The sequence below is a fragment of the Hippoglossus stenolepis genome, chromosome 7 (genome assembly GCF_022539355.2).
Source record: "Hippoglossus stenolepis isolate QCI-W04-F060 chromosome 7, HSTE1.2, whole genome shotgun sequence".
In the NCBI taxonomy this organism is placed as follows: Eukaryota; Metazoa; Chordata; class Actinopteri; order Pleuronectiformes; family Pleuronectidae; genus Hippoglossus; species Hippoglossus stenolepis.
In genome coordinates this window covers 14,831,326-14,851,396 of record NC_061489.1, presented here as the reverse complement: position 1 = coordinate 14,851,396, position 20,071 = coordinate 14,831,326, and the positions used below count along the sequence as shown (strand labels likewise).

Genomic DNA, 20,071 nt, shown 5'->3' with positions numbered 1-20,071 from the left:
CAAACACAACTTAATATGAAAAGTATTGGCTTGATTATGGCAGTCGTTTTCACTGTGGTAGGGGACTCTGGACAGGGTCGGTAATTGGAAGTAGGAAGAAAACATTGATAATCAAAAGGAGCTTATGCAGAGTAGCTGAAATGTGATTTAGTGAGAGACGGTTCAGAGATATACTACTCTTGAATATAATCCCCCCCCCCCTGCTAGTTTCCCCAGGTGCATGACACTAATAAATCCCTATGCACATAACTTGATATTTTTGCAAGTCATGTCCACTTTTGTTGGACGGGAGGCTGAACATTTGCCTCTTGTGGGGGCTGTAGTAGACATTTCAGAACTTGTTGAATTCACATCCTCAGTATTTGTACAGGCTTATTTGACTTTTTATTTTAATAATCGATTTAAACAAACAAATTGGATAAATGAATTTCAGAAAAGACTTAAAAGAATGAGGCCTTTCAGTAACTGCACAAATGAAAACGTGCAAAGTCACTATTGTAAGTAAGGGACATGTCTTGTTACGTGCTGAATACACTGATGTCCACCAGGGGTCACTCATGTTCTTTCAATCTCATCACTCCCTTTGGCATTACCTCATAGTTTGAGGCCTCGTTCACCGTGACGTCAGCCCTCTTTACAAATGACGGTTACAACGTAGTTCAGTCATTTGCACATATATGCTTTCTCACCAATCAGACATGGTTTGATATGTTATAGTCATGAGGTACAATAAAGCTTTTATTATTGTAAGAACAGCAAGGAGAAAGTTAATTTCTAATAAACTCAAAGAAGCAGTGACACAAGCTGTAATGGTCATGAAAACATTTTAAATGATTATTCTGGTTTCCATCAACTCCACAGTTAGCAGGGGAAATGAGAAATGGTGCTTGAACACCATTAAGGCATCCAGGTTTTTATTCTTGAAACTGCCTCTTCAGGCTCATAAATGTCATGTTTAAAGAAATATTGGATTAACAAAAAATGAACTGGCTAATTATAAATTACTTTTATCTGCTTTGTTTGTAATCCTGTAAAGTAGCTTTGAACATTATTAGAAGTGCTTATTATGTTTTGACCAATTAGCAACATCACCCACACAGAACAGGTAGTTACTGAATGATCACTTTTGTTGCTGTTCTTAAGTACATTTTTCATGTATCTGTACTTTCACTTAAGTGGGATTATTATGACGTATTTTTTACTTTTCATGTTTTTTTTGTTTTTTTTCCACTACTTGTGTTGCTGATTATCTATTTTGTGAGGCCATGGATGTAGTAGACTGCTGCATTTTTGGAAATAGGCTACAATTTTACTGATTAAAATTTGAGTAGTCCCTCCTCCACTGCTGGGTAGCAGTAAATCCAATGGCTGTCAAGTGGCTATTATTTTCTTCATCTCATCATCAATCACGGAGAACAGGTCGTTGCTCTCTTGTGTGTTAGGTAAAATTGGAGTATTTGCTCCATCACAGAGTGGCAGTAAGTAATAGCATGTCTGCAAATTAAAGAGACATAAAGTTGCTAGTTTTTGTTGGTGGACTATTAGTGTGCATGGGCAGTTGTCAAATGGAGCTGCTTTGTCACCCCCTCCCAATTGCCACGAAGATGGAACCATCGAACACCTGCTTCTACAATGTCAGAGGTCTCCAGATGTTCAGGTGAAAGTGATATCTATTGGTGTTAACATTGATGCAAATCTGTCATGTATAATGTATTAATAGAAAAACTGCCCAGTTCACACCAGGATTTCTGCTGGACACTGATAAGTACAATAGTCTTTAATGGAAAATGAGGCTGGAGCTCTGCAACAAAACCATCATCCCCAGTGTTGCCGCCTAGAAACAAATAACAACTGAATTGAAAAAAACAAAGATCGTTTGATGTAAAACAAAAGACAATCAAACTCTCACATATAATCAATGTCCTCAATTGTAATAATGTAGAGGCAACATTCTATTGTTTTTTTTAATTGCATTTATTTGCTGCTTCTGCTTAGGTTTTAGATTTTATTGTTCCATTTCATTGCTGCTTACATCAGTACTTAGTTTCCTTCCCTCTCATGTACCTTGTGCTTTTGGAATGACAATAAATCTTCTTGAATCTTGAATCTTTTATTGATCATGAGGAGATTCTACCACGTTTCCTTGTTGTTTCCACGTTACCATCTCTTTATGTACATGTATATAGAAGTTCTCTGCGGCCAGTTTCATTATAATAAAGTCTATTTAAAGTTTCAGTGTATATAATTTAGGGAAATCTAGTGGTGAAGTTTCATGTTGCAGCTGAACACCCCTCACCTCATCCCCCCCTTCCCAACATGAGAGTGAACCTTCAGCCTTCAGTTGTCATAAACACTCAAACGGTGTTTAGTTTGTCCAGTTTGGACTACTGTAAAAAACCATGGCGGCAGTATTTAAACATAAAGGGCCCATTCTAGGGTAAAGAAAGCTACTATTTGTACAATTTAGATGAAATATACTAGACAAATCATCACTAGGATTGTTTAATATTCAGTCTCTGCCAATAGATCCTCTCACACAAATCGTACGCACTGCTTTAAAAAGTAAAGCTTTCATTCAGGCGGTGAGGTGTTCAAAGTTTGTATTATTCACCTGAACGCATCACACTGCTGCAGGTGGCTCAGGGCGTGGCCTCCTCCCCGGCGGACGGGGCCCGCCGCGCGCATGCGTGAGACGGAGAAGTGCGTTTTAGAATGATTACCGTCCCGCGCGGAGAGACACAGATTAAACTGCTGCACACAACTGTTGTTTTAATCCGCGGCCCGAGGAGATTTAGCGAAGAGAAAACACCGGGTTTAAACCCAGCAGCCATATTGTATGGGAAAAAAGCGACGGAACGGTTGTTGTCGCCCGGGAAAAAAAGAGTGGTCTCCTCCTCAGACTCTGGAGTTTAGCGGAGTTTCATGTTGTTTCTCAGTGGCGGAGGGTTTGTGACGGACAGCTAGCCCAGCAGCCGGCGGAGGAGTCCACGCACCGGGACTAGCTTTTCAACACGGGTTTCGTCGGCTTGGTTAGAAACGTGTTGACTCAACCATCGGAAAGATGAAGGACCGACTGGAGCAACTTAAAGCGGTGAGTGATGTCCAGGAAATGTCAGGGTTGGCTTCAGGTGTCCGTGTCTGTCTCTTCCTCCTCATGGGTCGTTTCTCTGAACGCGTTGAAAAACACATTATGGAAAAAAAAAAGGAATAAATTCAGATTAATAAAAGCTCCCCCATTTCGAATTCACTTTTCAATCAAACCTTTTGGATAAATACATAAAACATAATATTTTGTCCATTGGAACCAACACCCTACCCTGTGATGACATAACTCCTGATGTGTGTAGTAAAATGCCGGTTGTAAAGAGGGTCATCTGTTTAAACATCATTTCCAGTTTCTTTACATGCAGCCATGTTGTGTGGTTGGATATAATTATTATTATTAACAATAAGAATGTTAATAATGAGAAACTTAAATTACATAACACCTTTCAAAACACTGTTACGTTGTACTTCACTTGTTTAAACTATTGAATTAAGACGTGATCTAAATTGTTGCCCAATATCCTCTTTGCATTGCATATTTAAGCTGCTGCTCTCACCACCATCGCTTCCTCACATGATGAAGACATGTGCGTACACATATCTTTACAATTTACTCAGGTTTAGTTTTGCAGCAAGACCGGTTAACCATTCCGTTTTACTTTCACTAAATGATACCTGCCATTAAAGCTGAAACCAAGAGTTGGTTGTTTATTTAGCTGGCAGACAGAAAATATATCAAGAAATGTGTAAAATATTCTCATTTCAGCTCCTCATATGTGGTGGGCGGTGGTTTTATGTCAATGGATATTAAACATCATGGTTGTGATCCGATGGTCACACAAAAAAATATTTTTTATAACTGTAATATGATTTCATAGACAAAGTGATTATCTAAAGAAGAAAACAGAAAGGTAACAGATGCATAGTAACAATGGAAAAGTCATTCTTTACAACTGTAGTTCCCCTTTTTGCTAGGAATACGTTAAACCATTGAAAATACTAGAATGACTCTTACTAGAAATCTGACAATCTTAAGAAGAAAAAAAAATCTAGTTCGTTTTAGAAATGAATGGTTATTGATGGTTCATGGAAATTGGTTGAGTAGTTTTTACGTAGTCCTTCTACAAACAGACAAAGGCAGACGAACACATAATATTTTTGGTGGAGTAATAACAAGTATAGTCAAAGTATAAAGTTGTAAAATGGATACAGGATCTAATGTTCGGGTTGACTGTATCTGAGTTCAAGGGCCCAAACAATCCATTCCTATGTCTCAAGTCATCACAGTCAGATTATTATGATTATTAAACAGAGTCATCACTGGCAACACCGAGGTTTCCATTTTATTCACTTTTTCTCTATTCAAAACCAAGTTAATGACAGTAAATACACTTGCAGGGGGGGGGTTAAGGCCTTGATCCTTTTGTAACCCAAGTCGGGATGTGTTGCTATAGCTACTGCTGGCCAAATATTTGCCCCCCAGGCGTCTGTATCTCACACAGCTGGCTTCTTTTCAGGGAAAAGAAGTGCAGATAGCAAATGAAGTAGGTCAGTTATTTGTTGGGAGGTTATGTTAAAACATGGAAAGTCAAATATCACTGCTTCGACCCTACACTTTCCAGGATGCATTTCTCAGTTTACCTTCTAATGTTTAACTTGATTACTGTAATTTAGGCTGTAAATTGTGTGGTTTGGGTGGGGGCATGTATTCATGTGAATGTGTGCTCATGCCACCAGTGTGATTATGTCACCTGACATACCTTAGACCTGGAGAAGCTTGGGAAAGAGAAGCAACATGGAACCAGGAGCTTAACCTGAGCTTTGGCTCTTTGTGACAGCTCATGCTGGAAGTCGTTTACTCACGTTTTAATACGGTTGCCTGCTCAGACCATTTTAAACAAAAACATAAAAATCATTAGTTAGTTACATGTTAGCTTGACAACTTTAAAAAGACTTGAGTAAAGCTCCAACTACAAAAATATATTGGGAAAATATTTTTATTGAAAAAATGCTCCCATGTTTCTAGCTCATCACATGTGAAGATAAGGTTTTTGTCCTCTTTATCATTGTAAACTATCATCGGTTCTGGACCATAGGTCAAAAGTGTCTCCTTTTGATGGACACATTTTTTTGATATTCTTTGACTGAACTTATCTGGTGGCTGGCTGCAGTATTGCTTGTAAATCCATCCTCCTTCATGTTGGATGGGACATGAGGGAAACAAACACATCAAGTACATTTTTTCACAAAGATGTTTCTGTCATTTTAGGTAGTTCTTATGTTTGTTGAAGTTTGGTTTTAATCAGTTTTTTGATGCTGTAAAAAAGGGGCGGAAACATCATTAATTAACAGCTGAGGCTGAATTGCGATTGGTTGAGCATATGTGTTGGCAAGACCTAGATACCACGGCTCCATCCCCCGATTGCTACTGCACAGACTGGCTCTAAATGCGCAAGATGGCAGCTTTCATATCCAAGCTATTTCGACATTTCTGTATACTCGGAGGAAGAAGAGATGCGTCGTCCATCTTCTTTACTGTCTATGGCCAAAATAGAATCGGTGAATACAGTCTTTACGTGCAGTTAGTCTAAAGGCTGATGTCAACGTGACAGCTCAGTGTTCTTCATCCTTTCTGTCCCATTTCCCTCTTAATATTTTCGAATGTCCTTTCAGTCAAAGCCTTACCCTCCCTGCACACTGTGTGACTTTCCTCCGCGATATGGCTCCGATATCAGCACACTGAATGGGGGATATTCTACCGGCACAAATGTGTTTTTTTACTGTGGCACATGCACTTTTTAAATCCCTTGTCAGATTTCAGCGTTGCATTAACACAAGTCCTGATGAGAGTATTTTGGCTTCTGTCACCATGCCGCTGTAAATCCGACCTCAGGTCTCTCTCCTGCTGCTGCTAATAGCTGTTGGCTCACTCTCTAAACCATCCTGTGGGACAATGTAGTGCACAGAGCTGCACCTAAAAATTATTTTCATAATTATTTAACCTGCTGAATGGCTCTTTTCATAGTTTAGTCTGTAACATGCAAAACACAATTTTGTGTGACTACAGAATACATTATTGATGTTCTAGGTATAAAAGAATGAGTTCAAGGTATAAAATGTTACAATTCTTTTTGTCATCTAAAAATGACAAACCTATGTTATATATTTCATTGACTTGTGAACTTACGTCGTCTAAAATGTTTCCAGCAATGTTCAAACCCAGGGAAATCCCAAATTTTTTCAAGGGACGTTTCATTGTGGTTGCCTTTTAATCATGTCATATCTGCTTTACCGCTGGCTTTTTTCCTTCTCTGCTATAACTTCCAGAACAAACTAAGTATGACTAAGGAAACACACACTGTTTAGCCAGTTTGCCTGTTAGCTGTTTTGTCCATCCACTGTATTAGTCACTCGTAATGGATCACGATTATTCATTGCCGGCATTCTGCATGTCTAGTTGCTGAGGCTCTCCCAGCAAAACACACACTGTAATGCTGGTGAAAACACCAACTCCCACACGGCTTCACGACGTCTTCATACTAGGTATTTTTGTTATTGTTTTAATCAATGACCAAAATAGTTGCTGATAACTTTTCTTTCAATTGTCCGATAGATTTATTTACAAACTATTGCCGCTCGACTAGTGGAAACATTATTGTGCCCTGTAGTGTATCCTGTTGAATGTGTTATGCTACTGTTTCGTCCTTAATGATCCCCTGTGACAAAGTCTGCCATTTTATCAGCTCTGTTTCCTTTAGATGACGGAATCACGGGAAAGATAAGAGAGTCAGAAGGTTGGCCCTGTGTTTATTGAGTTTTGTGCATGATAATGAGTCATAGAGGTCACTCCATTTTTATTTTACATTGGCTCTGATGCATATTGTTCGTGTGTATGCTGAAGTAAATTTGACTGCGGGGGTGTAAAGGCCAACCCAATGAGCTCTGTCTTTGTACTTGTGTATGTGTCTCTATTTTTTCTATCCATTGGTTGGATCCCTCTTTACGTAGTTTCCCATTTGATCAGACTTTCCTGAATCATAAAGGTGTCATCTAATTGGAGGTCAGATGACATTGTGTGCAAAGAGAGCCAGTCAGTTTTATGACCATCTGTATTTGTGAAGCTGACGCTAGTTGACTCTATCTGCTGCAGAGTAAAACCTCGGCTCAGTCATTGCCTTGTTGAGAGGAATTATGCAACATGACATATGGTGCTTTGTCTGCAGAATAAGTGTCATTAAATGTTTTGTATAAAAGCAATGAGCCTGTATCCGGGGTCACATTTCTGTCCCTCATGTGCAGCATGTGTCGTATTTTCTAATATGATGCCAAGTTGTCCAAATGTTATCCTGTGTGTTTTTTAATGTTTTCATGATTACACAAGATGTAACTAAGCATGAGATTATAGTGTTTGTGTTGATTTAGTAAAAAAAAAAAAAAGAAAGAATCTAATTTGCTGCTGGACGGTTGACTCTGTGAATTACCATTTTGGCACAGCTGCTTAAAGTGGAATTAAACCTAGTTTGTTCACAATTTATATATTTAATTTACAGCACCGAGATAGGGAGTGTGTTACTTTCTCCTCTGCATCAGGCAATATTGCACAAAACGCTGTAAAATACTGGTCAGTTTGCACAAAAACCTTGCAAACAATTCATCTCTCACGATCGCACACTTTACAGACATGTAAGGTTACACTGTATTACGCCGCTCACTACCAACCCCCATTCAGTGTTAGGAAACAGTACAAGGTTACTGAGTAATGATTACACTTTTTGATCCAAAAGAATAAAGCATGTGTGAGGTTGTGTGTTCGGCTCAATTCCCTGAATTTATCTTTTAATCTTCTAACCAGAACAGGTGCTTCCAAGTTGAATCATAAGATCAGTGAGTGAGTTTAACAAGAACTGTTGTAAAAGTTTTCTTGATGACTGCGACAAAGTCACTGCCTCTGATGGTTACAGCCATTATCAGCCAGCTTACATGAAAGAAACTGTGTGTGTGTGTGTGTGTGTGTGTGTGTGTGTGTGTGTGTGTGTGTGTGTGTGTGTGTGTGTGTGTGTGTGTGTGTGTGTGTGTGTGTGTGTGTGTGTGTGTGTGTGTGTGTGTGTGTGTGTGTGTGTGTTTCCTCTTATTTTTGCTGAATGAGAGACACTGGAAGGAAACGAGCACTTGTTCTTATCTTGCTGCTGCATAAGGCTGTGTGAGGGAGCATAATGTATTGGCCAGAGGTTCAAAAACAAGCAGCGTGACCTGTGTGCGTGTCCGGTGAAGTCTCTGTTCCCATGTGTTGTTAGTTACAGCAGGCTGAAACAAATGGTCCCAGGCTGCATTTGCAAGTCAAATTGTAGAAGAGGGGTAGAGGGTTAAAGACAAACTAAGAGTCTGCATTTTAACAGTTGTGGTAAATGTGTTTGCACAGAGAGCGAGTTAAACTATATTTTGAAGTGTTGTACTGATATTTATTGAGATTTCCAGTTTAGAGATGAAAACTAAGTCAGTTGATATGAGAGAGTGGAGAAGTTCACAGGTTGGTTTAACATGTTGAATGCTTTGTATTGATTAAAAGGAAGGACACCACCAAGTGTCATCCATTGCCAAACAGAACGAGTGTTAAGGGTGTAGTGGCAAAGCAAAGCTAATCGGGTGTTTAGTGTACACATGTTTGACTTTAAATGCATAAGTAATCAAACGGGAGGGAACACATGGAGCTTTTCTTCCTACTCCCCTCCCTCTAACTCCGTCACAGCACGGCCCGATGATGTCTGTTTACACTGCAACTGAGCTGTGGTTTCTTGAAGTCAGTTGAAAACAGGTTGAGTTCCTGGAGCCTGGCCCTCGTCCCTCACCGTGTAAATATTCACCAGCCGCGCCGAGCTCTGTGGGATCGGCCCTGTGTGTACCCACTGTGCCCTGTGATGCTTTTATGACTTCAGCAGAGGGAAGCTCTCTGATGAATTTAGTGTTGGCTGATTCGGATCAGACCAATGTTTCCAGTTGACGTATTCGTAAAGAGCTGCGATAACCAGGAAGCAATTTCATTATAATGGCCTTCAGTGGTGGCTCATTGTCTAAATGCTGCTCAGTGTAGGCTTCCTTCCCTGATTAGAAATAAACATCTGGAAAACGCTGTGTATTTTTAGACAGAAATTGTGGAATTGAAAGTTGATATCAATACAGTATATTTGAACATCAGTTTTCAGTTAAAATGTTTGTATTGGCTATAAAAATTCAGACTTTGTGTTGGGATGATCAGAGGAATGTTGATTATTTAGAGAATACTTTTTTGGGACGACTGAATAGTTGGTCATAGTCTGATTTCTGTGTACTTACTTCCATTTTATCTAATTTCCTGGTATAAATCAATGAACTGTGCTCATTTTCATTTGGGCAAAGTTTTTTCATATTGCTTTGTGTTAAGACACAATTAAAGGACTAGTTCAACATTTTAGTGAACGTTAATATTGTTTTCTTGTCCCGAGTGAGATGTGAAGTTTATTTCGGTTTTGAATTAATATTTCTTTAACCTAGCGGGGGTTCTCCTGTGCCTGTACTATGAGAGGGAAAACATTGTACCCCAGTGTAGCTCCTGTATAATGTTAGCCTGTTTCAGACTGCTGTGTTCTGCCTTTGTCCTCCATCCTCCTCTTCTTCCTCTGACGTTACTGCTCTAAACTACACGGCTGCACAGTTGAAACCAGTGACTGATTAACATCTCATTGTATTTATAGAGCAATAAAGAAAAACAATATTTACATGTGTTGTTACAGAGTTTTCACTGCAACTGTTCGGCCCTTGTTGTCTGGTGACGCTTATTAAACACACATATTTTCTCATGTGCATAACAATAACTCTGTCTCTTGTGCTTGTAGAAAGTGCTGATTTTGTCAACAGCTCTCATGACTGTAACTATGAAGCTAGAGCCAGCAGGTCCAAAGATCTGTCTAACTTAACTAAAGTTGCCCACCTTCACCATCAAAGTCACAAATTAACACATTATATCTGGTTTGTTATAACCCTACGAAAAAGTGTCAAAACAACAGGTTGTGTATTTAATAGAGAGTTAGTCTCTGACTATTTCTTGGTTTGACCCGAAACTTTAAAGTTTCTGCTTCAACCTCACTGTGATGGCAATACTCATGGAACCCGGCCTGATGCTTTCTGATATGTTTAAGAAATGTGGCATATTTTTTTTCACACATGAAAGAAAGCTTTTCTTGTAGAAAAAAACATTAAACATCCCTTAAACTAATATTTAGATACTAATCTTAATACTTTCAGAGGAAACAGAGATTTTACAAATTGTTGAAAGACACAGACACCATCAGGCTCACATGATGTGTGCTGTACACAGACGGGTTAGATTTGTTTTAAACAGAGATGGTTTGGAACCATGTTTTTGCTTCAGACTAGTCTGTTTAACAGGATCTCTGAAATTGTTGTTGACATAGATTGTATTTATTTTCCTTCTTCATGTCATAGAAAACATGATTTAGTGCTGAGCAGTGAGCACTGATAATGAAAATTACCACACAACAGCTGGTTTGTTCTGAGCTGTTTGTGTAGCAGCTTTCAACAACAAGGGAGTACAAGTTGACATAAAACAGAAATACATTAAGACAAGATATAACAGAAACATAAGGCAATTTAATGAACAGAGATGGGACATAGAAACAGTAAAATAAATTGAAGATAGATAAGTAATGGTCATAAATTGCTGTACAGGCACACATCTGTCTGATTTTCTGTTTTTACCCTGGTGACCACAATGAACATCAGAGTAAACCTTTAATCCCGAGGTGTTGATGACACGCTTTTTATTTATCCTGTGCGCTTCAGAGAAACACCCTTCGCACGCTCTCCCTGTCCAGCTGGACCTGCTGGTATGAGTCTGATGCAGTCTCTTCCTTTTTCTTCTCTTAGACGTGTGATCAAGATGACGAAGAGGTGGAGATTGCTGTGGACAACGCAGCCTTCATGGACGAGTTCTTCTCTCAGGTGACTGTTACTGTCACTGCATTAAAGGGGACACGTTGCTGTTGTTTTAGTGATTTGCATATGTTATGTAATTTTCTATATTTAACTTTTGTGTTTCAGATCGAGGACATTAGGGGCAGTATTGATAAAATTGATGACAACGTGGCTGAAGTCAAAAAGCTCTTCTCTGTCATCCTTTCTGCTCCCACTTCAGATCAGAGTAAGATACCTCACCACCACCAGCCGGACATTTATTAACAATGTACTCACTTAGGTTCCCATTAAGGATGGTTTCCTTCCCAGACCTTCACCCTTAGTAATGTTTTTCATTTACAGGCTGCATTAAATTTTTTGTGTCCCAAATTGGATTCTGTCCTACTTTTGCTCAGAAAAACTCCCCATCATTAAACCTTAATTGATTACTTGAATTGATAATTTCAAGAAAAATTATATAGATGTGTCATTAACTGATTTGAAAATGTCAGAGAATCATAATTGAATAAGCTGACTTGTATCTTTTCCTTTTCAGAAACACAGGATGAACTGGAGGCAATCACTAATGACATTAAGAAGATGGCCAACAATGCAAGAAACAAACTCAAGAGTGAGTCTGCTTCACACACACCACACACACACACACACACACACACACACACACACACACACACACACACACACACACACACACACACACACACACACACATCTCAGAATAATGGTGATGTTTATTCGATATAATGTGAAACAGTGAAGTGAAATGTGAAGTGACAACATGTGATGTGTAATGATCAATCATAAATTAGTATATTGGTTTGTTTCCAGCCATCGAGAGGAATCTGGAGTCGGAGGAGCAGGAGAGGGTCTCAGCTGACATGCGGATACGTAAATCACAGGTAAATGATGCGCACCTTAACTTTCAGGGGGCTGGTTCCACATAATTGTTGTCCACCCATGTTTAATCTTTAACTTACTGCTACGCTATATTATATTTTCTCTGTTGTCTCCCAGCATGCAGTGCTGTCAAGGAAGTTTGTGGAGGTAATGACAAAGTATAATGAAGCCCAGGTGGACTTCAGGGAGAGGAGTAAAGGACGTATCCAGAGGCAGCTAGAGATCAGTGAGTGATTCCCACATACACAGCAATAAAGTCACATGATGGTCCTGCTGTATTCTTTGTCATTTACCCTTCCTTTCCTTTCCTCTTTTCCCTTTTCATTTCTCCTTTCCAGCTGGAAAAGCAACCACGGATGAAGAACTGGAGGAGATGCTGGAGAGTGGGAATTCTGCTGTGTTCACTGCAGGGGTAAGAGTGTGTGCTTTTAACATACACTTTGTTGTTGACACTGGTCATACTGTCAAGTTGTCAGTGGCTCTGGAAAAACTCAAAATGGCTGCATCAACAGGTTAAAGATTAGCTGTGCTTGAACCTATTGGGCTCAAAGTCAGTTTGTTCTATTGGGCCTTATTGAGCCCTCTGACCCTCATTCACAGATATAACAGCCAAGTGGTGCTTCTCAAAAACAAAAACAAATAGAAAGAGAAGAGGATCATTAACTTTTCAGGCAAGAATGCGTTGTATTTTGAAGTGGGCTATCTGAACAAATGCTCTAACATGGGTTGCAAGAATATGATGACACATCATGACAGAGAGTGTTTTGTTGTTTCGTTTCAGCTGCATGGAACCGCTGGTAAAATGAGAGCAAAGTACATTTCAAATCGTGAGCAAGCTTCTCTGAGCACAAGGTTGTTTCCAGTACAACCTGAGAAGAATGTCTTGCACAAGGACACACAATGTAGTTTGACATTCTCCGATCTGATAGCAACTAAATGCTTTAAAAAACGTGCCTTAGCCAACGTGACCATGAATGCAAATAGAAAGGGAGAATAGAGAAAGTTTGCGATGAAATAGTCTCAGTCCTTTAGATTACAGTGTTTTCTTACTACAGTCCTCAAACCAAAATTCTAAAATGACCAACTGTGCTTCTTTACAAAGTCAGCAAGTATAGTGACCCTGAATTCATAAAAGAAAAACAACTGAAGGAATTGAATTGGCTTAATTTTACCTTGGTAAGGTTTTTACAGTACCTTTGTATTCAGGAAGTTTTAATCTGTTAAACATAAAAAGGTTTAGTAGAAAAACAAATGTATGGTCCCTAAAGTAAAGTATTGAAAAGGGATATGATTTTGATGTTCTCTCTTCTCCACAGATTGTGGACTCTGGGATCTCTAAACAAGCCCTGAGTGAGATCGAATCCAGACACAAAGACATCGTGCGTCTGGAAAGCAGCATCAAGGAACTGCACGATATGTTTGTAGACATTGCCATGTTGGTTGAGAGCCAGGTACACTCCTCCACTCTTTTGATCAGCCCATCATTTTATCTGCCCATCAGTTACTTCAGTAACCTAATACCTAATCCATTCGTTTATTCACTCCTTGCATCGACCCTGGACTCTTATCTGCAGCTCTGTTTAATCCAGACTGTATTCAACTCTTTTTCTTCCTGTTTGTTTCTCTTGTCATCACTTCTGTGGTCTGACCATCGATCTGCGTCTGTCTCTGTTTCCTCTTTTCCAGCTCCATGCATGTCTTATACATCTCTGTACATTCTCCTTCCACTGCCTCCTCCATCTCATCACCCAACACTGATGGAATCAACATTAATGCTTTTAGTAAGATGTATGAATTCTGCATCATTGTAGAACAGAGCAGACTTTGCACTACAATCAGTATAAACACGTGTCAGTAACTGTGTGTTTTTATGTGTACATGAGTATAACTACATATTTCTTGCTGCTTACACCATGCTTTCTGAGGGAAAAGCTTGTTTGAGGTAAGGGACACTGCACTGTTTGTGTTGGGTGAGTTTGCTGGACTCTTGTTTTCTCAGCAAGAGCAACTGTCTCAACCAACTCATGACCTTCACCATGTTGTATTTTAAGTTTTTTTGCTGGAAGAAGTTTGTTCCAAAGAAACTGAGCAATATCATCAATCATGGAAATTTACCCTAGCATTAAAAGCTAAAACTAAACTGGAGTCATTATTGAAACTGTCTTAACTAGAATATTCTGCCAAGGCCCAACAGTCCCCTTTACATTCATTCAACATTACATAAACTTATAGATGTGAGTTCCCTAATTGTGCCAGATTTTTCTCATCAAGATTCAAGAAAAGAAAAATACTCTTTTTAAACGTATCTATTCATGTTAAAGAATGGAAACTGTCTGAATATCAAAAGTGTTTTTCACAATATAATAAAAAAATATATTTTTAAAGACATTCCAAAATTCTTCAATGAACTTGAAACTTATGAAAACATGTGTCTTTAAACAACTCTACTACTTGTGTTCTACTGGTTGAGTTGTTGCTCTGCATCTTACTGTTTGTGTTGTGTTTTTCAGGGTGACATAGTAGACAACATAGAGCAGAATGTATCCAAGTCAGTGGACCACATAACAGTCGCTAAGGAGCAGACCAAAAAAGCTGTAAGGTACCAGACCAAAGCTCGCAAGGTAATGTGATGCAAGGATGCCCCAGCTTGCTCGTGACCTCTTCCTATTTTTTCTGCTTACTTTCTATACACACTAACACTTTTTACACTGTTTGACACAGCGTGTGTTGACAGTTCACACTCCCTCACCCTGCACCCACAATACCAATGGTGCGTAACTGTTGCATTCCGTGTGCTTTGCTTTTCTTTTTTTCGTCCTCTGTCTCACTTGTCATATTTATTTTCTTGTACTTTTTCGTAACGTCTCGTCCCCTCGACCCACGTTAGGGTGGAATGATTGAAAGGATTGAGAGCAACATGGACCAATCAGTGGGCTTTGTGGAAAGGGCTGTAGCCGACACTAAGAAAGCAGCAAAGTTTCAGCAAGAGGCTCGCCGTGTGAGTGACTACGGTCAAGAACAGCAGTCTGGTTTCCCAAAAGCAACAGTAAAAGTTTTGTTTTTATGGATTTAAAGAAGAATGTCGATGACCCTGAAATCACTGATCTACAAATTTAAATACAGGGGATGAGAAATGAAATGGACGCCACAGGACAAAGATTGAGTCAGATTCATGTTCACAAGTTTGATCTTACATAACAATCCATAATATACTGGTGGTCCATGCATGTCGGCCAATGAAGCACATGTTTCTGGTAGAATCTTTGTTACATAAACCCTTTTTTCTACTGTATAGTTTAAGATCATTGCAATGAAAAGTGGAAACCGTTTTAATCACAGATTGCTTTTGGGAAACCTGCCTAGCGACATGAAGACCATCCCATCACCATCGAGACCCCGATCTTCACCTTGTTACGTGTGATGATCCCCCACCTCTCCTGTCCTCTTGGTCCTGAGCCCTCCACCCTGTGGTTCTCTGTGCTTTGATCTGCCCAGCACCAACAAACAAAACCAAGACCACACCCCACACACACACACACACACACACACACACACACACACAAACTCACACACTTATATACATGTTCTACACTTAACTCTTTTTCTCCCACTTCTTTCTCTTCAGCTTTAACCCTAACTTTGTCTCCGTTTACAGTTTGCTCAAGACGTCTGCATTATTCTCGTTGTTCTTATTCTTTGGTTTGTTTCGCAGTGTGTTCGCTGTTCTCGCTGCTTCAGTATGTGGGAAAATAACTGTTGAACTGTGACATTAACATAAAGTCAACCTTGTTGTGCCAAGTGAAAACTGGTTTATCAGACTTCATTGAAGCGCAGTGTTTGGGTAGTTACCAAGCAACAAAGAGAATAAATGAAGCTTGATATAGCCATTGTTCACTCATAAAACTTCTGTAAAGACTTTATAGTGTACAGCAATAGTTACTGTAATGATCACACATAAGTATAAAATAAGAGTATAATTAATGTTGTTTCAACACTGAGAATGATCCTGATGGTGCTGTGTTGGTTGTTCCCAACAGAAAATGATCATAATAGTGGTGGTTGTGGTGATCTTGCTGGCCTTACTAGCTCTCATTATCGGGTTGTCAGTGGGACTGAAGTGAAGCTGATGAGCTAACTGAGTAAGAGGAGAGCTAAGGGTGAGTAAATCCGCAGCAAATAACACCTGCAGTGCCATGTTGGGTGTGTGTGGGTATGATGAAGACTTTGGAAAAGGGTTTGCAGGTTCTTTTCCTCCGGCTCCCTGAAGGTGTCTGTGTGTTTTTCCTCTGTATCCAGAGGGCTTAATTAAGGTGTGTTTGTGTGCTTTTGAAGTTATTGGGTGTGTGTGTGTTTTTTTTTTTCTTCCATTCTGCATCACTTGCCTCTGGTTGCTGCTAAACAAACAAAGCAGAGCTGACAGTGAGTTAGTCACACACCGTTTTAAGCTGGTGTTTCGTCTGTGGGCTCGTTTCAGTTCCCATGCAGCTCATCACTAAACGCTGCTCTCTCTTTGTGTCTCTCTCTGTAGAGGATGATGGTTATTGGTGCCGTCTGTGCTGTGGTTGTTCTCATCCTCCTCATCGTCGTCCTCACACTAAAGCAGGACCTCTCTGTTGCTGCCAATCATCAGTTCATTCATCGTCACTCCATCCTTCCCTCCATCAGCTGACCCACCAAAGAACAGTTTGATACTGGTCACCTCAGATGGATACAATCATATTTCATCCAAAGATCAGCAGTTTAAAACTGCACCAAGAGTGGAGGAAGGCTTGATGTGACATTTGAAAGCTGAAAAAAAAAAGAGGACCTACAGAAACATAACAAAATATTTCTGACTTTTGAATTACTTTCATCATTCCCTTCCGAACCATCCTCCCTGAATTGTGAGGGTTTGTTTGACTCCTTCATGCAGCTTGGACAGATTTGAGGAAGCTCTACTGTAAATGAGGAAACATGACTGATGCTGAGGTGAGGTACAATTCCCACTGTACTATGTACACGTAGGCGAAAAGGGAATTGAAAAATAACTGATCGTAATTCCACTAGTGTCACTAAACATTTCATTGTGCAGCATTCGGTGCCAAAGAATCAGCCTGGACGTTTTTGTCAATCTGAGATTTATTAAGTCCCAGTGAGACACGCATCACCTCCACTGTCTTCATGTCTTTTCTTTATGAGCCTTGACACATTTGTGATTGAAAAGCTTGCTACTGTAATGGGATTTTTGTTTTTTTGGAGGAGTTTCAGCACTTTCACATTTCAAAATATGACTTAATTTCTGTGATTAGGCTCAGATGATGATGTAAATAATATAAATGTTATATTTTCTGTTATGAATATCTGGCCTGAATATGAAGCAGTTCTCTAAACTTGAAGAGGATCGGTGTGCGGACTTATGATTCTTCAGTTTTATAGAGCACGTTGGTTTTAATGTTAAATTTGTGAAGGATGATGCTTATGGAAACACATTTCATGGCTGGGCAGAGCTAAGATTAGCAAAGAAGGAAAAGGGCTAGCAGCATAAACATGCACTCCTTGCTTGAATATTTATCTGAACACTGTAGCACTATTACATATGAAGGCATGATTGTCTCGTCTGTAAAAACATGACGTTTTAATGCCACATTATGTAAAGAGACACTGCTAATTACACAAGTGGCTTATTTGCCAGAAGAGCCAAAATAGTTTTTGTATTTATTATACGTTTTGATGAAGTGTTGCTAATAAAGTCACACAGGATGAAGTGTAAATGGAAATTTTAACTTGCAGTATTGTGTCAGTGGCAGGTGGCTGTGAAACCACTGTGAGATGCATTTTCTGCCATGTTTTAGGTCTCATAATATTTCTACTATAAACTTACAACTCGGTTTATAAGGTACAGCAATAATCTAATACGACAGCCCTGGTTGTTATACTTTGTGATGTTGGTTAAACTTAGTCAACATGTTGGAGGTTGTAGTTTGTGGTGCTGTTGAACTGTATTGCTTTATAGGGAAGAGATGAGTCTGCCCTCACTTATATAACTATAAAGACGTATAATTCAACAAACCCACTAAGTGCAAAATCCCAAAACTTTCATATTTGCATGTTTTTTCCAGTTTCAGTCCATGTTTTCTGAGAAGTCAATGACTGGATTAAGTATACATGTTTAGCAAATTAGTGGAGGATTTCCAGCCGGGCTGTCGTACAAGACTGATTTAGCTGTAGCTCCATGTTATAAATTTGCAGTTGAGTTCTATTCTGGTTGGTCATCACCATTTCATTAGCTCATTTTTGGTGGAGAGAACATGTCAAACTTTCAATTTACTGAACCACAGTGTACATATGGTCATTCTGTATCTTAATAGGGTAGTTAAAGCAGCTTATTAAATACTGTATTATACACTGGTTATATCAGCCATCAAAGGTTTTTCAGTGCAACAACAATGAAGTTACCACAAGAGACACAGTCACTCAGTGAAATCCTTCAAACGGAGCCTGGGTGATGCTTTTCATTCAGCTTGTGAAGGAAACACTTGACAATGAGAGGCCACCAGCTTGATCTGTACACCAGTGCAGTCTGCTCTGTTTGGCTTCTGTCCACAACCTTTCAATCCTAATGCTTCTATTCAAGGGTTTTTCTTCAGCACAGGCTGCAGGAAGAGCTCAGCCGAAACTGTTGGAGTCTGTTTTTAACTTAAATGCCAATGATTTTAATGGTGATTAAAGATTTTATGTTTTTTAACTACTGTTTGAAGAGTGCTTCATTTGCAGAGTCATGCTCATCTGCCCAGCTTGACTCTGTGAGGGACACGAGGTAAATATGTAATTGAATTTGTACTCTTTTTGGATGACTGGAGGATCTGCGTGAATGTTTTTTGTGGGTGCAGCATGTTTATACAGAATATTGTATAACCACTGTGTTGCAAAGTACAGCCTTTCAAAGACAAGTGTAAAAGAGGAGGTACGTTTTTCGCACACACACGCACACACGCACACACACAGACATGTATATAACCACTCTGACCCACTTCTCCTTTTTGCTCGAATCATTTCCTCAAACCGTTGTGTCCATACATGTGAATTATTGTCCTGTGTTTGGCTGCTTTGTGTTTACAATCATGACTTGCAGTTTAATTTTTGTGTTTTTTATTTCCATCTTTTTAAAATCTACAGAAAAAGATGATGATTACTTTGTGCTGTGCCATCATTGGGATTGTTGGGTTCTCCTATCTCTACAGCTTCTTCTCATGAGCACTCATTCACAGGTAAAACACCTGCATCAGGCTCTAGCTTTATGAATTCTCTACTTGCACACTACATGTAAATAAAAGTGTATTTTTTTTGTCTTTATTTGCTGTTTCTAGGAAAGATGCTTTCTCCAAGAACAAGAATATTTCCTGATATGCCCCCAGTTCCACCCTCAACATTATTTGAATCTGTTTTAAACAATACAAAGTATATTTAAATTTTTGAACCATATCTATCCTGAACACTTACCTCTGTATTTAATATTTGATTTAAAAAGATTTTCTTGCTGTATGAAGTGTTTGAAAACGTGTTATAAGTGTGTAGATCTTTCTCAACCTGTTCACTGCCACTTGACGAGTAATTGTTTGGGGTTTTAGTCTACCGCCCCCTGGTGGTACATAAAGGGAACCATTTTATTTAGAGAAAATTTGAATAAGCTAAAATTATTATTATGCATTAAAAGAATGAACGTGATCTTTTTCCTTGCCGTGTAAGCCACCAATGTCAAATCATACACATATATAAATGATGAAGCTCTGGTCATACATATATCACATTAAAATTAAGTAGTGTTTTTTTTATTGTTTGATGTCATTATTATTTTAATGAATTGTGTGATTTTTATGTTGTTGTGTGTGATCTGTATGAGTCTGTGTTGCTGCAATGCTTGTATTAATGGTCGTCTGTGTAACTCGCTCACTGGCTGTGTCAACCCAGTAAAGCCTGTTATGTAATAAAAGATGTATGTGCGTAAAACCAAGTGTTGGTTCATGCTTCGTGTGTCTGTGTCTGTGTCTATCGCCTGTTTGCACTGAAGGATCCAAGCTTCTACCGCCCAACACATGTTAACTGTCAAAGCTCTGTCCATGTTATGTCTCGTTTCATATGTTTATTGTTCATGTGAGCGCGACCTAACATCCGTGCGTGAAGC

General features: G+C 39.2%; 1 protein-coding gene across 6 annotated transcripts; it reads left to right on the top strand.

Annotated features, from left to right (window-relative positions):
* Nucleotides 1–2,681: 2,681 nt before the first annotated feature.
* stx3a (syntaxin 3A) lies at nucleotides 2,682–19,896 on the top strand. Of its 6 annotated transcripts, XM_047340637.1 has the most exons (12): nucleotides 2,682–3,091; nucleotides 10,966–11,040; nucleotides 11,140–11,239; nucleotides 11,549–11,623; nucleotides 11,842–11,912; nucleotides 12,028–12,136; nucleotides 12,249–12,322; nucleotides 13,227–13,361; nucleotides 14,421–14,531; nucleotides 14,798–14,908; nucleotides 15,948–16,067; nucleotides 16,439–18,634. In XM_047340637.1, exons 1-11 carry the CDS (start codon nucleotides 3,062–3,064, stop codon nucleotides 16,029–16,031), a joined length of 975 nt encoding a protein of 324 aa, XP_047196593.1. In that variant the 5' UTR covers nucleotides 2,682–3,061; the 3' UTR covers nucleotides 16,032–16,067; nucleotides 16,439–18,634. The 6 variants fall into 6 exon arrangements, 4 of the variants coding, with proteins under 4 accessions (XP_047196593.1, XP_035017858.1, XP_035017857.1 ...); XM_035161967.2 differs by lacking the exons at nucleotides 14,421–14,531; nucleotides 15,948–16,067; nucleotides 16,439–18,634 and adding exons at nucleotides 19,066–19,157; nucleotides 19,257–19,896 and having other exon boundaries at nucleotides 2,684–3,091; XM_035161966.2 differs by lacking the exon at nucleotides 14,798–14,908 and having other exon boundaries at nucleotides 2,684–3,091.
* The last annotated feature ends 175 nt before the right edge of the window (nucleotides 19,897–20,071 follow it).

What these genes read in the sequence shown, in the direction of transcription:
- stx3a (XM_047340637.1), top strand. Translation starts at nt 3,062, where the DNA reads ATGAAGGACCGACTGGAGCAACTTAAAGCG. An exon ending in CCAGAGGCAGCTAGAGATCA is followed by an intron (nt 12,137 to 12,248) that starts GTGAGTGATTCC and finishes TCTCCTTTCCAG; the next exon opens with CTGGAAAAGCAACCACGGAT. An exon ending in ACCAGACCAAAGCTCGCAAG is followed by an intron (nt 14,532 to 14,797) that starts GTAATGTGATGC and finishes GACCCACGTTAG; the next exon opens with GGTGGAATGATTGAAAGGAT.